Genomic DNA, 16,763 nt, shown 5'->3' with positions numbered 1-16,763 from the left:
TATTAATGGGTATGAATGAAAATATGGGTGAGAATGATCTAGAAGGCAGATGAAGTCATGTTTTAATCTTAGCCGTTGATTAGAGACTTAATCTCGGTTGTTGACGACTCAACAGAAAAAGTATAAAATGGAGGCTTGGAGTTTATTTGGAAACACACAGAGATTGAGGAAATCGATTGGGGAGATCTTGCAGCTGATGGGCAGTGAGAATGCAGGAGGACTTTCCGGAGAAAATTGATAGAGAGGCAGAGAGAGCTTGTAGAGAGGCAGCATAGTAGGCGGGAGAGCTGACGCTGGGCCAGTCTAGGCCCATGCAGTCTTGATGTAGAGCTAGAAGGGCCACCGCAGAGTAGAAAAACTGTCTGTCACGTAGAATCCTGAACTGTCGAAACAGTCGGAACTGCCGGAAATGCCGGAACAGCCGGGAGAGCTGACACAGAGGGCAGAGAAGGTGACGTAGAGCCAATGCAGAAATAGCCAGGGTTAGCCAGTCTTATGCCGGATCAGCCGAAATTTTGTCGGGTGAAGTGAGGTAAAATCACTCATATTTTCCGCCAGTATTTTGTCTGTAAAGGATTGCTAGATGAGCATCCTAGAGTTATATTCATATATTTCCCCTGCATAATAATAAACCCTCAGAACTGTTGCACCGGTTTTCCCGCATTGGTTTTTCTGGGGACTATTGTGTCTAAAAATAAGTGTGTCCTATGTATCTTGTTCTTTGCGCTGTTTTTTGTTTCATGAGATCAAATATTAAATTAGTGTACGTTGCAGAAGTAATTTGCTTCAGTATTGAGAAGAATAACTTGGTTAATGTATATTAAAAATCAATTAGGTGAAGTAGACTCAAATTCGCTGCAGTAGGGGTTCCTTCGAGTGTAGGAATTTTCACATAGGCAAAAGGACCGATATTCTTTGAGGGCTGGGAACCCAAGATAAGAATAGTCCTAGAAGGTCATACTCAGTGAACACCTGGGTGGGTATGTACCTTGAGAGACAATGATGAAGGTGTCTATAGTCATTGGTCTCGCCAACATTGTGCTCTGATCTGATGAGAGATAGAGCTGTCAGTCAAGGCCTTACTGTGGAAACAATGTTGGTTACTATGATGATATACAGATGGATTACAAATCCGATTCTTCTTATGAGAAATTCTTCAGGTTGAGAATGACCAAGTACCATTATGAATACCTCCCTAGTTAAGAGGGAGTGTTGAAGAAAATGTAACTAGGTTCGGTCTTCATAATGACATGTAATTATGACTGATGTAAATGACGTAATAAAGAGAAACAAAATTATTATTGTAAACTTGCTTCATGGGTTTCATGAGCAAGTGATTTGAGAATAATATGATTTGTCATTTAAAGTGTAGAATTAATGTCATGTATGAAGAGCTCTTGTTGAGCCCATTTTTAATGTATACAAGTCTATAGAAATGTCTAGAAGCCCTCCAAAGACAAGCACAATCCCTCTTGAAGAAGTCGGCCTCCAAACAATAACAAAGAAGTCAAATTGGCTCACATATGGAGACACACCTGTTTAGCATGACATGTCGGCTCATGTGTGGAGGTAAACCACTATATATATGCGGCTAGGGTCACCACAGAAAGCAGAGAATTCAGACAAGCATCTCTGTGTTTTTCGGATGGGTACCACAGAGATGAAGTCTCGGCCTCCTCACAGTCTTGGTGATTACTGTCTCAGCATACTAGACACAGTCACAGTCTCGGCATATTTGTGATGAGGAGGATCTAAGTGATCTCACAGTGATACTCTCTCGGCAATACACTCTAAACATAGTCACGGTCTCGGCATAGTTGCGATGAGGAGGATCTCGGTGATTGCACAATGACATGCTCTGTCTCGGAATACATTCTAGACAAAGTCATGATCTTGGCATAGTTGTAATCATGGTCGTGGTCATGATCTTGATGAAGACGTAGTTACAAGGTCATGATCTTGATGAAGATCTCGGTGCAACTCTCATATATATATATTTACATATCTCAATATAGAGATCTCATTTATATGATGAAGATCTCGGTGAAGGTGCAACATTGATGCAAGAGTAATGATCTCGGTGGTGCAGTAGTGATGGCCTCGGTGTTGCAGCAGTGATGACTTCAGTAGCAGTGATGAAGATCTTAGTAATGACAAAGAAGAGGATTGGTGTCTTGGTCTTGGAGTGGCCAAATAGTTCAAGGGTCATTGTCTTGGTATTCGTCAATTGGAATCTCTCTAAGAAGATTTTGTGTGGGTTTTCCTCTCAAAGAGTGAGAGGTCTTGGCCTTGGCAGAAAGTCAACATCTTGTGTTCTTGTCTCTTTTTCTTTGGTAACTGTTTGACGAAGTAAGAAAACACACTCTAATAATAACAAGAGAATATTGTGCTAATAAGAAAAAGTAAAAGGTGCCTCATATATAGTTATCATCGTGAGAAGAATCATATTAACCTGATTGCCCTAGATTCGTCAACATGGGATAGTATAACTTATGTCAAGGTGCACCTATGTATTATCACATGATTATGTGTCTATCAAGTCTATATGTGGCCTTGGCTTTGGTGCAATATCCTTTAGACAGTTCTTAAACATGGCAGTCTCACAAACTCAACTTTCACATTTCCTGGTGGAATTCAAGATTCCCCATGCAAGTGGCCTCGGAAGCCAAAAAGTCAACTTGGTGGCATATTGTTTAGCTGATGAGAGGATGACATGCCATGTGGAAATTCTCCAAAGGGTGAAGGTAGTGGTAAGTAACAACTGGTCATAGCTGGTCAACAAGCATTACAGGTTTCCAGGTGGTAGAATATGATCAGTGTTGGATAGTTTTGGGCATGCATTACATCAAAAGTGATTTACAAATGAAGAGGAACAAAACCCAAGTCCCAGTTTCTTCAAATTCATCAGGGCATTTGAGAACTAGCATAGGGACATGATGATCTGGAAACATAGGGTAGGCTGAGGAAACAAAGCAAGACCTAGATGAAATCAAAGCAGGTTATAGGAAACCCAGATGATAAATGAGCAAGTTCATCTAGACGTAGATCTCAAGCCAACATAGTCAAGTTGGTTTTACTATTTAAAGAAAGTCAAGTCAACTAACCGTTATTAGGGATAAGGTAGCCACTTGAAGGGTCAAAGTGGAACATTGGAGCCCAATGGACCAAGACGTTAGAAAAAGGACTAGTGACTAACTATTACGAAGTCAACAAGTCTTCTTTTGGACCAACTTGAATTACTTCTTAAGCAAGTCAAATTATTGTGGACCAAGTCGAGCTTCTAAAGGGTAGTTGGAGTGGAATGCCGAGCTTCTAGAGAGTACTATTCTTCATTGCTTAGTCTTCTTGGCCACAAGCAAAGGGAAGATTGGACCTACTTGGGATTGTGAACCAATTCAATCCCTTAGTGGGCAAACTCATGGTTGTAATGCAATATTTTATGAAAAAAAATACTAATTCTCCAACATCTAGATGACTAGTAAATATTATTCTAGAGGAGTCGTCCAACTTGCTGTTAGCAGCCATTAACTAGTCGTTGAAAAGTTTTATAAATGGCTAGCCTCAGTAGAAGGTTGTTGTTTTGTGAGATCAATGCCATTAATAAAGAAACTTCATTTGCAAACCTTTGTATTCCTTACGTTGTGTGGGTTGGATTTTACTATCTTTTTTCTTCTTGGCTTATTGTGGTAACCAATTCAATCTAAGATTTTTTTTCCATTAAGTGAGATCACACGAATGCTAGAGGTTTGATTCATTGAGGGGTGACATAGCCACGTGGAGGAGACAAACTAGGGTGCTAGTTTGCTTTGTTTTCTTGTTGCAGGAGGTTCATTCTGACAAATGTTGGACCATTCCAATAAGGAGCTTCAACTAGGAGAGGAGTTTGTACTTCACCACATTGGAATTGAAGGCCCGAGAACACCATGTTAGGGGCTACTTCTAGTTGGGTCTGAGACATGGAAGAGCTTTTAAGTCACAAGTAGGGGCAAATTCTTTCTGAGACCAATCTCACTTCCTTGATCTATTGCAAAGTTGATTTAGAGACAAGTGTGTTTTACAACTCAACTTATGAGGTAAAGTTATTTTCAAGATCAAAATAACACCTAGATCAATCCAACACTTTCCAACTTCCTCACACCTAGAGCTGTGATATAGTAATGTTCAGGCATTAATTGGGTAGCATTTTAAGGGTTTTTTTTGCTGGAAATTTTGATCTCCTTTCCCTACAATTGAAAAACTCGAAACCCTCTGAGAATTTCTAGAAATTCCCTCTCTGTGTGCTTTTCTCTTCCTTGCCCTGCGCCGATCTGTTGCTGGAAAAACCCTTGCTGCAAAATCACTACACTAGATTTACTCTGCAATTACCTGATCTGCTCATTGGAAACCCTCTTCAGTGATCCTACTGCCTGCTGCTACTGCTCTCGAGGAAAATCAAACTTTTCCTCCAACCTGGACAGGAAATCGAATTTCTACCTCGTTGCAATTCACACTGCTTGGTTGGCTTGCACAGATCTGGAACTTGTGCTTCAGATCTCCCTTTGAATTTGTACAATCTCGCTTGCTTCGCTTCTAGAGCCACTGATCCGATCTTTTGAGGGCTTTGAGAAATCGTAATATCCATAGTATCCATTTTTAAGTCAATGTTTTGAGTCTACAACAAAACTGATTCAATATTTGTCACTCTGATAGCATGTGAAAATTCCTTGAATGCAATAAACTACAATTTAAACTACTATCTACTACAAATTATTTGTCTTCTGAATTATTATTAAACAAATAATGATTAAATCACAATTACATTCTTCGCAATTGGAAAAACACCGCAAAATAAAAAAACTGGAACTGAGAAAATAGATGCACACACATAATAAAATTGACACCATTATTTTTGGACAATTGTCCTTGGAAAAACCCCGAAGGGAAAACCAGTGTAATAGATGAGGGTTTTATTATTATGTTCAACGATTCAAGAGTACAATAATCTGCTTACCTTTCTGGCAAAGTTACGACAATTTCTATTAGCAAAATATATCGGAGACACTTTGTCTCCCTCTGCAATGGATATGGCCTTCTCTCCTGACAACTCGCAATTCCATGCTATTCGCACTGCCTAGCTGGAAATGCATACGAATGCCTCTAGAAAATTCGTACAGCCCCAAAATCACCTTCTTGCAAGTCGTCTTGCCTCTCTTTGCCTTTGAAACCCACTCGCTTTGCCTCTGGCACACTGATTCGGTAATTGGCAACTGAAACGTGGCTCCTCTGACAACTCGCACTAGAAAATCTGGCTACTAGTTCTAGTTGTAGCAGTTTCCTCTGAGATGAATTCGGCCTCCTCTTCTTGTCTGCTTGACACTGGAAAATACTAAGGAAAATTTCTCCGGACACCTGCTCTAGAATCTCTGTTGATCCCTCTATCTCTGATGATTCCCTAGCTTCAACTGTGCCCTTGCTAAAACCAACAACTGGGTGGTCGAACTGCTCAATTCACTCAATGCCCCTTCTCCAAGTCGTCAACTTGCTCTTATAATCTTCTCTTGGGTATCGACCAAGATTTAATCCCGATCAATGGATTAAATCACTTTGACTCCATCAGTTGAAGTCTCTAGAGAAAGATCGAATTACCTTATTTAATTAACTTTAATTACCCAACTTCCCTAAGTTGGACGTAGGAAATAATTGAATTATTGGCTAATTAATTTAATTAAGGTGTTTTTGAGTCTTATCTCGCGAAACCTTTTCTGGGTTTTGTGGATCTCGTGTTCCTTAGCCTCTTAGACATCATAGAGTTTAGAACACCTGTCCACTGCTACCATAAACTAACATAGCGATTGGAGATGTTGGGGAAATGGGGAGCTGTGGGGTTCACAAGGAAGAAGACTAAACCATACATGCTGAATTCAAACAGATGAAATAGAAAGTGACGTGCGCAACTAGAGAGAACCCCGTTTATTATGCTTTGGGGACAAAACATTCCTTAGGAGGGCGGCATCGTAACAAACATAATAATAATAAATAATATATATTGAAAGGTATAAAGGTGTGTCTTATCCAATAGACACAACTCTTCATATGAAAGGGCACCTTGCCTAGTATTTATAATGGGGTCGCTCATTTGTAATGTCAATCATTCAATCATTCTTCTATCAATATATATCTTACCAATACATTTTATCTACAATATTATTATATATATCTTCATATACAAACAGGGACTGTTTGTTTATTACAGCTTATTATTTATGCTTGTCATTTAAATGTTATTGCTCATTCAAAGTTTCAATATAATGTGCTATTTATAAAACAACACATTATATATAAACACACACACACCCTATTTCCAGAATTTTGAGTGGTCATGTTTCCATCCCATTTTCGTTTCTGAAATTTGTACCCTTTTCCCCAAGTCATGCAACTTAACAATGCTGTCAACAACCAACACTCCTAATATTTAAGGAAAAGACGTAGGTTATAAGATTCCTGCTGTCCACTGGTTGCATATCCTAGAGTCTACACTGTTTTACTGTCTTAGTGTAGAAGATTTTCTCTTGATGCCTTTTGTGACAACAGCCATCTAATGGTTGGAAGTAAGGGGTGATGAGGCTGGAATAGCAATGCCAGAAGATCTGTCTTTGAGAGTTTTATACTGAAGATAAAGCTTCTCACGAAGGAGTAGGGCAACTCATTGTTTGGTCCTTACACCGAAATCCTCAAGGTGCCACGAGAGTTTCTGAACAAGCAGGGATATATCATATTGACCCTGGTTTCCATTATAGATAAGGCATCTAAAGGTGAAATAGTCTATTGATTCATGATACTGTATACAGTTACACTGTCTACTAGTGCGTTTCTTCCTTTGAAGATCCTTCTTTAAAACTGTATTTTTCTTTTCTGACCCAAACAATAGAATATAGTCCAAAATTCATTGTTGTCCATTTAGAGAGAATGATTATGAGATTGATTTTTTCATTCATTGTGGTGAATTCTGCATACGGTAATTTAGGGAGATCAATTATGCATTGGTGTGTTTCCCTAGTGAACTTCTTGGAAATTGCTCTAATTTCTGCAAGCACAACTTTATTAACATCTCATCATAGTTCCTTGTACCAATTATTTTGAACTCATTCGTGGAGTTTTAGTTTCCTTTGGATCCTAACTTCTTGATTTCAGGCAGAGTTGGCAAGGGAAGTAGGATACACTGCAGGGAGGTTTGGCCATGTAATGTACCCTGAAAATGTCTATGAGCCTGCTTTGAATTGTGCGGAATTGCTACTTCAAGGTGTAGGCAAAGGTAATCAATTTGGAAAAAATTCAATCAGATATATTATAACTAATTGCTTCTAGATATGTATTCTTATGGTTCATTGAAAAACATGATTGTTCCTTTGATGAATCAATTTGAATCATAATATGTCCTGTATATATGGGTTTTTATTTAATTGCTTATGTGAACTGTAATTGGATTCCTTTCTGTTTTTGTATTACAGAGCTTTAATTTCTGTATTTCCAGGTTGGGCTACTCGTGTATTATTTTCTGACAATGGGTCTACAGCCATAGAAATTGCTCTTAAAATGGCATTCCGCAAGTTTGCATCTGATCATGGATTTCTTCCAGAGTGTTCTGAAAGGGATTCAGGAAAGAATTTTCCTGAATTTAAGGTCTGTATGTGTTGTTGAATAATGGATTGAAATTTTTTGCTTTAGCCTTTTGTAAATATGTCGAGATAGTTAATTTGTGTATGTGCATGTAGCATTATCTGTTTATTAGTAATATTTATAAAGCACGTAATGTATTTTTATGGAACTTTTAAAAAAGATCATTTTCTGTTGAATGGAAAAAAAATGGTGGTTAAAAAGAAGTATTTGAGTTCCAAGTGTTTATTGTTGGCATAGCATTAAATTGCCCAATGATCCCAATCGTTATTATCTTCATGGAAAAAGAGAAAAATATTTGTTGAAATAACAAAGTAGGGAGATAACGTAAATTCATTTCTTGATAAAGATACATGAAGGATGAGAAGCCACTTGAGTGCTTCATGGGGATATCTATGAGAAACAAATTTGTGCATGCTATCTTGTCTGCAATCTGGATAGGTTGGAAATCAACCCATGTTTTCCAAGCCCCTTGGTGTTGCTGGTTAGTCATTCAACACTCTACATACATATTTGGCTAGAATTACAACGTATGCCTATTGAAGATGATAGAGTGCATTTAGTATAATGGTCATGTTATAATGTACTGTATACATATATATAAAGAGAATGTTCTACAATTTTGATCATTTGTGGCTTGCTGTCATTGGAATTTGGTCAGGCAATATTTTTGAAATTGTAAGTTTGGATGAATGAGATTGCCGTTTTGAATGCAGAAATGCATTTAACACCCTTGAATACCATTATTGCACCATTTTGTGATGTTAAAATCTGATATCTACAAGTTCAACTATCCAAAAGTGATCCTTGCTGGATTTCAGAGTACAATTACCAGTTTCATTGCATGTTTAGACTACTGATTTATATATGTGTGCTACGTTACTCAGTTTGTAAGCAGACTTGCTGCTTCAACCAGGAGTCTTAAGATATTGCATAAACTGAAATATAAGTCCTTCGAATCTTAACAGAAGCAAAGATCCATGAAGGCCAATAACATGACAGCTTTCCAAAACATAAGATAAGAAGTGCACCAGAACGGTGAGTGCTTGGAGATCAGTTCCAAGAGTGTGTCAACAGTAGTGCTTTCCTCTGTTTCTGCTGCTAAGCTGTCCTCCTTTGGTTCTTCACTTCTGGCTTCAGAACCCCAGATCACTGTCATTAGAGCGTTGTATTTACTGCCCAATTGATCCAGCTTCCGTAGAGCTGCCTTTTCCCCTGTATCCCTGCCATAAATTCCATAGGCTATGAGCTCCTTCATGTGGCAGTAAAGATCCAAGGTTTTGGTATTTTTTGATTCCCAGAAATTTCGACTTGGCAACTTCGACCTTGACTAGGAGACTTCGATCTCCTAAAATAGCCCACACGAGAGAGAGAGAGAGAGAGAGAGAGAGAGAGAGGGCAAAACTTCGATTTTGTTCTTCACTTCCTCCTTGACCAAACTCGCACTCCTTTTAGCCTCTTCCTTCAACTGCGCACTTTTCCCAGCTTCCGATATTGAACTATGTGTGAGAGAGTGAGATAATCCAAATGAAGTCGAACTGCCTTGTATATATAGCCTTCCAATGAGGCTGATTTGCCTTCCTTGAGGCCGACTTGATCTTCTCGAGGCCGACTTGGCATGGAGGTTACATAATTCATTTTTGACTAAAAAATAATTCTTTTTACATCGTTCGAAAGCCCAAAAAGGGTCTCAATATATATAATGACTCTAATGACTCTGTATTAATCCTAGAAGTTCACAATGGGGACTTTGACTAATAAAATGATGACCCAAGCATGAAACCCATGCTTTAATAAGTCTTTGTAACAATAATAATAATTCTTTTGACAAATACATTTTATGAAGACCAAACCTAGTTACATTTTTCAACGCTTTCTCTTAACTAGGGAGGTATTCATACAAAAGATCTCATACTATATGAACTATGTAGAGTTTAGGCACTGCAATGCGATGGACTAGATTCCTGACCAGGGCAATCTATCCAAGCTTTCAATAGTTTAGGCACGACAATGCGATGGACTAGATTCCTGACCAGGGCAATCTATCCAAGCTCTCAATAGTTTAGGCACGACAATGCCATGGACTAGATTCTTGAGTAGGGCAATCTATCCAAGTGGGACTAAGATGGACTAAAGATTTCAACCTCTTTAGGTACCATCAGGCTTACTTGCTAACCATCAACCCAGGGATCTAGGTGCATATCAGAGGTCAGATGTCCATGACCAACGCCACCCTCCCTACTTCGGGAACTAGACATCAACACATAGTGCCAACGAGATGTCCTCCCAGGCAATGTGTCTCACTCACAAAGCCTCAACAATTCTTTTTCAAACTTTTATCATCATCAACAATATCAACAATATCAACTAAACCAAGCACGTTTCTAAGATATTCAAACTTCTTATTAGGAAGAGACTTTGTTAGTATATCAACTACCTGATCGTCTGTCGGGACATAGTGTCGCTTCACGATCCCATCCTGCACCAAGTTCCTAATATAGCGGAACTTATTGTTTGATATGCTTTGTCTTAGCATGAAATACGAGATCTCAGGACATCTTGATACAAATTTGATTATAACAATAAATCATAGCAGGATCCAGAGGCTTCTTGAAAAAAATCTATCAGAAACTTTCTCAACCATACATCCTCCTTTCCTACTTCACATGTAGCCACGTACTCTGCTTCAACACTACTCAAGGTAACATGATCTTGCTTTCTACTCATCCATGAGATCATGGCAGATCCCAAACTAAAGCATCCTCTGGTAGTGCTTCTTCCATCGGTCTCACTGCCACCCCAATCAAAATCTGTGAAGCCAATCAACTTGACTTCCTTGCTATTGTACTTTAGGTAGTGATGTATTGTGCCATGAAGATATCTCAATATATGCTTGGTAGCTATCCAATGATCATGACGAGGCTCCAACTGAAACTGATTGAGGATGTTCACAACAAAGCATATATCCAGCCTAGTATTTACTAGATACATCAGAGAACCTACCAATTGATGATAGGAGGTAGGATCCACGAGACTTGAGTCGGAACTCCTCAACTTCTTGAGATTGGTGATCATAGAAGTAGTCATGGGCTTGGAATCCATCATCCCAAATTTTTGCATCAACTTGATGTACTTTCCTTGCCCCAAATATATCTCCCTAGGATTTTGCCATACTTCTAGACCTAGTAGTAATAGTGCATCAGTCCTAGATCCTTCATCTCAAATTAAGTTGCTAGCATCTTCTTACATTCTTGTATTCTTCTCTCCACACCTGTGATGAATAGATCATCCACATACAATAGACTAATGATTGGCTCATTATTCACAACCCTGATGTAGAGATTTGGATCAACGAAACTCTTCATGAACCCATTTCTTAGAAGGTGTGCATCCATTCTTACATACCATGCCCTAGGAGTTTGCTTCAAACCGTACAGGGCCTTCTTTAGTCTATAGACATGAGTATCCCTGCCATTTACTTCAAAGCATTTGGGTTGCTCAATGTATACTTCCTCATCGATGGTCCTAGTAAGAAATGTTGTCTTCACATCCATTTGATGGATGTTCCATCCCATTGTAGTAGCCAATGAAACCAAAGAGCTAATGGTGGTATACCTTGCAGTGGGTGCAAAGGTTTCTTCATAATCTATGCCTTCTTTTTGAGAGAAACCTCTTGCAACAAGTCTGGCCTTGTATTTATCTTCCATCAACAACGTGTTTGATCTTGTAGATCCATTTTGAGGTGACAACCGATTTGTCACTAGGTCTAGGAACGATTTCCCAAACCCCATTCTTCATGATGGATTGATATTCTTCCTACATAGCTTTCTTCCATACTTCTTGATGAGCAACTTCTTCAAATGTAGATGGTTCTGCTTCAATTAGTCTTGTCATATATGCAGCATATCCAGAATATCTCTTCGGCCTTTTGCTTTCCCTAAAGGTTCCTTTCGCAACTCCATGCCCTTCAGCATCTTCAAGAGTAGCTTTTAACCAATTTGGCCTCTTCCTTGTGCTTGGTATGACCACAGGTTGAATAGGCTCACTTGGTCCTTCTTCTTCCTCTTGAATTGTAGAAGGGTTGTCGGGTTGTATTTCTTCTTCTTCTAGGTAGATCTTCGTCATCAAAATCAATAGGAATATCCTTTGATCTTTTGTAAGCTTGATTCTCATCAAATATAACGTCCCTGCTTACTTCAATGTGTTTCCTTTCCTTGATGTAGATTCTATATGCCTTTGAGGAGAGACTATAACCAACAAAGATCCCTTTGATGCTTGTAGAATCCAACTTCTTTCGCTTGTCCTTTGGAAAATGGATATATGCAGGACTCCCAAAGATTTGGAGATGGTCCACACTTGGCTTCTTTCTTGTGAATGCTTCCCCGGGTATCATATTTTATCGAGAACTCTATGAGGACTTCTATTTTGAATATATATGACTGTCATTGTTGCTTCTCCCCATAGAAACTTTGGCGAGTCTTGATCAAGTAGCATTGTTCGTACACATCAATTGTCCTATTCTTTCTTTCGGCTACTCTAGTTTGTTTGACATAGTAGGCAACAATAAGCTCCCTCTTAATTCCTGCTTCTTTACAATATGCAATCAAGTCTTTAGAAGTGTATTCCCCACCATTGTCAGATCTCAATGTTTTTATCTTTCTTTCGGTTAGGGTTTCCACTTCGCATCTAAACTCCTTGAATTTCTCAAATACTTCATCCTTTTTCTTGAGAAGGTAGAGCCATGTCTTTCTAGAGTGATCATCAATAAATGTTACATAGTAAAGATGACCTTCAAGTGATTTGTCAGACATGGGCCCACACACATCAGAATGTATGAGGTCTAATATTTCTTTAGACCTTGTTTCACTATTTGAAAATGGTTTTCTTGTATGTTTTCCCAAAGAGCATCCCTTGCAAGCTCCTTCACGATCTTCTTTGATATCGGGGATGCCATGAATTATATGTTTAAGAGTAGGAATGACCTCGTAGTGAAGATGACCATGTCTTCTATGCCATAGCTCAATAGGATATATTTCCATATGAACTAGGGTTTGAGGAGGTGGTGTAATGACTCAACTTCTTTCACGAACTCCAATAACCCTAGCTTTATAAATTCTTGAATCCTTTCGCCAAACCAAGACCTTTCCATCAACAAAAACAACTCTATCCCCTTTATCTTCTAAGCAAGAAATTGAAAGCAAATTCTTTTTCAAACTTGGAACATATACTATGTTGTTGAGATGTAGTTTTGCTCCATTCTCCAGCTTCAAATATGTTGATCCCAAGCCTCTAACAACATGGCTTTTGTTGTCTCTCAATCCCACTACATGGAAAGATGGTTCCTTTGATAGAGTTTGTAGTTATTTACTTTCCCCTATAGAAGTGAATCCCATTCTTATCATAGAGGGAGTAATCGTTTCCTTCAAGCCAACGAAGTGATCTTCAATCTTCTTCGACCTTAGTTCTGATACCATGTTGAGAAATCAATGTTAGTAGGATTAGGGTTAGATTTCTCTTTCTTGATAAATACTTAATTATGTTGGCTTCTTTTACTTGTTTGTTATGTTATCTTTCATCAAGCAATTACCAAATTATGTGTGCATGAAGATCACAAAAACACAAGACACAAGATGTAGGCACTCTGCTACGACAAAACCCCTATCTAGGGGAAAACCCATTTCAATTATCTTCCTTCAATAGTTTTCCTTGAGACTCTTCGACCTAGACAAAGACCTCCTCCACACCAAGCCAACCTCTCCTTCTTGGATCCAACCTTCGACCTAGTAGCAACAACACTTTGATCCCAACAACTTCGACTTTGCAGCTTCCGACATCAGCAACAAATTCGACGTTGACTAGGAGACTTCAATCTCCTAAACTAGCCCACACGAGAGAGAGAGAGAGAGAGAGAGAGAGAGAGCAAAACTTCGATTTTGTTCTTTACTTCCTCCTTGACCAAACTCGCACTCCTTTTAGCCCTTCCTTCAACTTCGCACTTTTCCCATCTTCCAACTTCCAGCTTCAGATATCGAACTATGTGTGAGAGTGCTCCAAATGAAGTCGAATTGCCTTGTATAGATAACCTTCCAATGAGGTCGAATTGCCTTCCTTTAGGCCGATTTTTTCTTCATGAGGCTGTCTTGGTGTGGAGGTTACATAATTCATTTTTGACTAAAAAATAATTCTTTTTACATCGTTCGAAAGCTCTAGAAGGGTCTCATAAAATATACAATGACTCTAATGACTCTTTATTAATCCTAGAAGTCTATAGTGGGGACTTTGACTAATAAAATGATGACCCAAGCATGAAACCCATGCTTTAATAAGTCATTGTAACAATAATAAAAATTCTTTTGACAAATACATTTTATGAAGATCGAACCTAGTTACATTTTTCAACACTTCTACAACTTCTTATTGAACACATGGTTCATGCAGGACTAGAAAGTTGCGGTAGCGTTGGTTAGCCCAATTCTCATAACTAAAAACTCATAGTGCCGATAGTGGCACCTAAAAGTTGTCTTCGGGATGTCTTGCTCCTGAACCCGAATTTTTTTGATAACCAGAATGAATATCAATCTTTGAGAAATATTTGGCCCCTTTCAATTCATCCATCAACTGATCAATCCTGGGAATAGGATATCGGTTCTTGATTGTTTTCTTGTTGAGAGTCGATTGTCTATACACGTCCACAAGGTGCTATCCTCCTTCTTTGCCATAACTCCTTTATGGCCTTCTCTATTTCATCTTTATAAATCTTGGGATGCCGATAAGGAGTGGTTATTACTGCCTGCACACCCTCCTCAAGTTCTATGACATGTTCAAAGCCCTTGTTTGTTGGCTTGCCTGGAGGAATATCAACAAAAACTTTATGATGTTTATGAAATAATGCCTGAATGTCGTCTGACTGCTGTCATGGCTACTCTGGCCGTTTCTTATCTATAATAAGGCACTCTACTACCCACTCGATATCACCTCACCTCAAAATTGTCTCCATGTGGTTGGATGATACAGGATTTGGTGGGTGTTTATGCATGGCTCTTAAGATCACCCTCCTGCCATCTATTGATGTTATGAAACCAACTCACAAAAAGATAGAAAAGATAGATCAACGACTTAGTAATCAACCTCTTCGAGGGCGCAACCTTCTTTACATTACACAAATGAACAATTCTTGGATGATACAAATGACAAGACCTCCTTTCTATATATAGGAGTCTAAGGGGTCATATTATAATCAGAGCCAACATAACAATAATAATGAAAGGGCACAACAATAACAATAGTGGGCTTCTATGCGACACAATAATAACAATACGGGGACTACATGGGCACAACAATATAATAAGGGGGTTGCATTAATAACAATAAGGGGTTACACTAGTATTATAGGGACCTAACAATTGGGTTGTTTAAATCCATCTCCATGTTCCACTAGTTTGTGGTGCACTTCCCGATGTGTTAAAGCCACTGACACCAAAGCACCACATTAGCATTCGGTACATCCACCACAAAGAAAGTCCTATGACACTGTATAGTTCCCCATGGTGAGCTATAGCTTGGGAATATACCTGTTGCAGCCCATCTAATGTTTCCCTGTTGTCATCACTGTAAAACCATCGAACTCCTTAGTAGGAATTCCCCTCCGTTCCACCAACTCCACATCTATGTGTTGTGAGAAGCTCCATTGTCAACCAGTACTGTCACCTTGTGCTTGGTAATAACCTCTATAACTCTGAAAGTGTCATATCTATGGAATCTCGACATAGAGGCAAGTGTAGGAGATTTTCCCTCTGCATGCGAAGACTCACCTCCAATAGTCTGGTGCATTTGCACCTGTACCTGCTCATCCCCATCATCACTATCACTCTCCGAGTAAACCTCAATGTAGTGAGCCTTGCCCACATTATTTTTTCAGCAAAGTTGTGCCTCGGTGCTCATGGTTCCTGACAGTTGAAACAAAGTTTCTTCTTCCTCATCTCTTTCTGGGTCCATCCATCTTCAGTTTCCCATCGCACTCCTTCTGAAAGGGCTTGACCTCTTTGCCCTTTTGAGGGAAAGAAGGTTTAGGAGTGAATTATTTTTGGAGGCGACATCTTGCAAGTACTTGGTTTTGTTGATTGCCGCACAAAGTGTGGTGGGTTCAAAACTCTTGACCCATCCACGTAGAGGTTTTGCCAACCCCTCTACAAATAACATCACCAATCCGATCTCTGTAATACCTATGACCATGACTGCCAACCTTTAAAACTCTGTAATGTAAGCCTCCGGACTGCCTGTTTGCTTGAGCTGTGCCTGCTCTCTAAAGTGAATCTCTAAATCTTTCTTGTCAAAGTGCTCAATAAGCCTTTGAGTGAACTCTGTGTATGAGGTGATGCTGCTATGCCCCAACATTACCATCCCATGGTACCACCACTCATGGGCCTCACCATTCGAGTGAAATGTGGCTAGCTTAATAGCCTCCTCCTCGGTCATCTAATGTCACAAGAAATATGTATCTAGCTTTTGAACACACAATCGAGCTAAACACTTGGTTGACCCATCAAAGTAGGGGATGGTCACCTTCCCCATATTTTTTTATAGCTCCCGATTCTACTTTGAAACCCTTTGAAATGGTTTGGGTCTGCTTTTCGGTTGAAGGTAGCAAAAATCAGTAAAGCTCGTGGCAGATTGAAACTCTCGTCCCAATGCCTTGTACTCCTCCATGTACTCTGCATGGGGAATTCTATGACTGGATTGCTCGGGTATGTCCTCTCGTATCTTATGTATAAAGTGAGGCATATTAGGTTTGGGAATTTTACTAGCAGTGCAATGATGGGTTCTGCACATGAATATGGGCCTGGCTGCCCTCAGCACTGTTGGACCCTTCCCCATTCAATAGCTCCTTCCCAACGGAAGTCCTTGTGTTTTTCATGCCTCTCATCAAGTCCACCATCTTTTTTTGGCCTTTAGCCAAGTCATTAATGGCATGGAGCAAGTTGTTAAGGGCCTGTTCTTCCTTATATCCCATATCTAGCCCTTTAATTTCAGGTGTTTCCTCTGTTTCCTTCCCCTTCTCTGGTGTCTCTTCACTCTCCATATCAGGGATGTCTTCTTTTGTAAGGGGAGTT

The 16,763-nt window shown here is 39.3% G+C and overlaps 1 protein-coding gene across 1 annotated transcript in view; it reads left to right on the top strand.

Moving 5' to 3' along the window:
* Positions 1-16,763, top strand: part of BIO1 (adenosylmethionine-8-amino-7-oxononanoate transaminase) — a 312,590-nt gene that overhangs the window by 119,053 nt on the left and 176,774 nt on the right. The window contains exons 5-6 of the mRNA XM_089373845.1: positions 7,171-7,291; positions 7,511-7,659. Coding sequence (XP_089229971.1) covers positions 7,171-7,291; positions 7,511-7,659 — 270 coding nt within the window. The remainder of the gene's footprint in view (positions 1-7,170; positions 7,292-7,510; positions 7,660-16,763) is intronic.

This window comes from Pinus tabuliformis, chromosome 8, assembly GCF_031772625.1.
Source record: "Pinus tabuliformis cultivar Carrire ecotype Pingquan chromosome 8, CPIR1, whole genome shotgun sequence".
NCBI lineage: Eukaryota > Viridiplantae > Streptophyta > Pinopsida > Pinales > Pinaceae > Pinus > Pinus tabuliformis.
The sequence above is the reverse complement of the archived record's forward strand: the minus strand, read 5'-3'. Positions and strand labels throughout refer to the sequence as shown.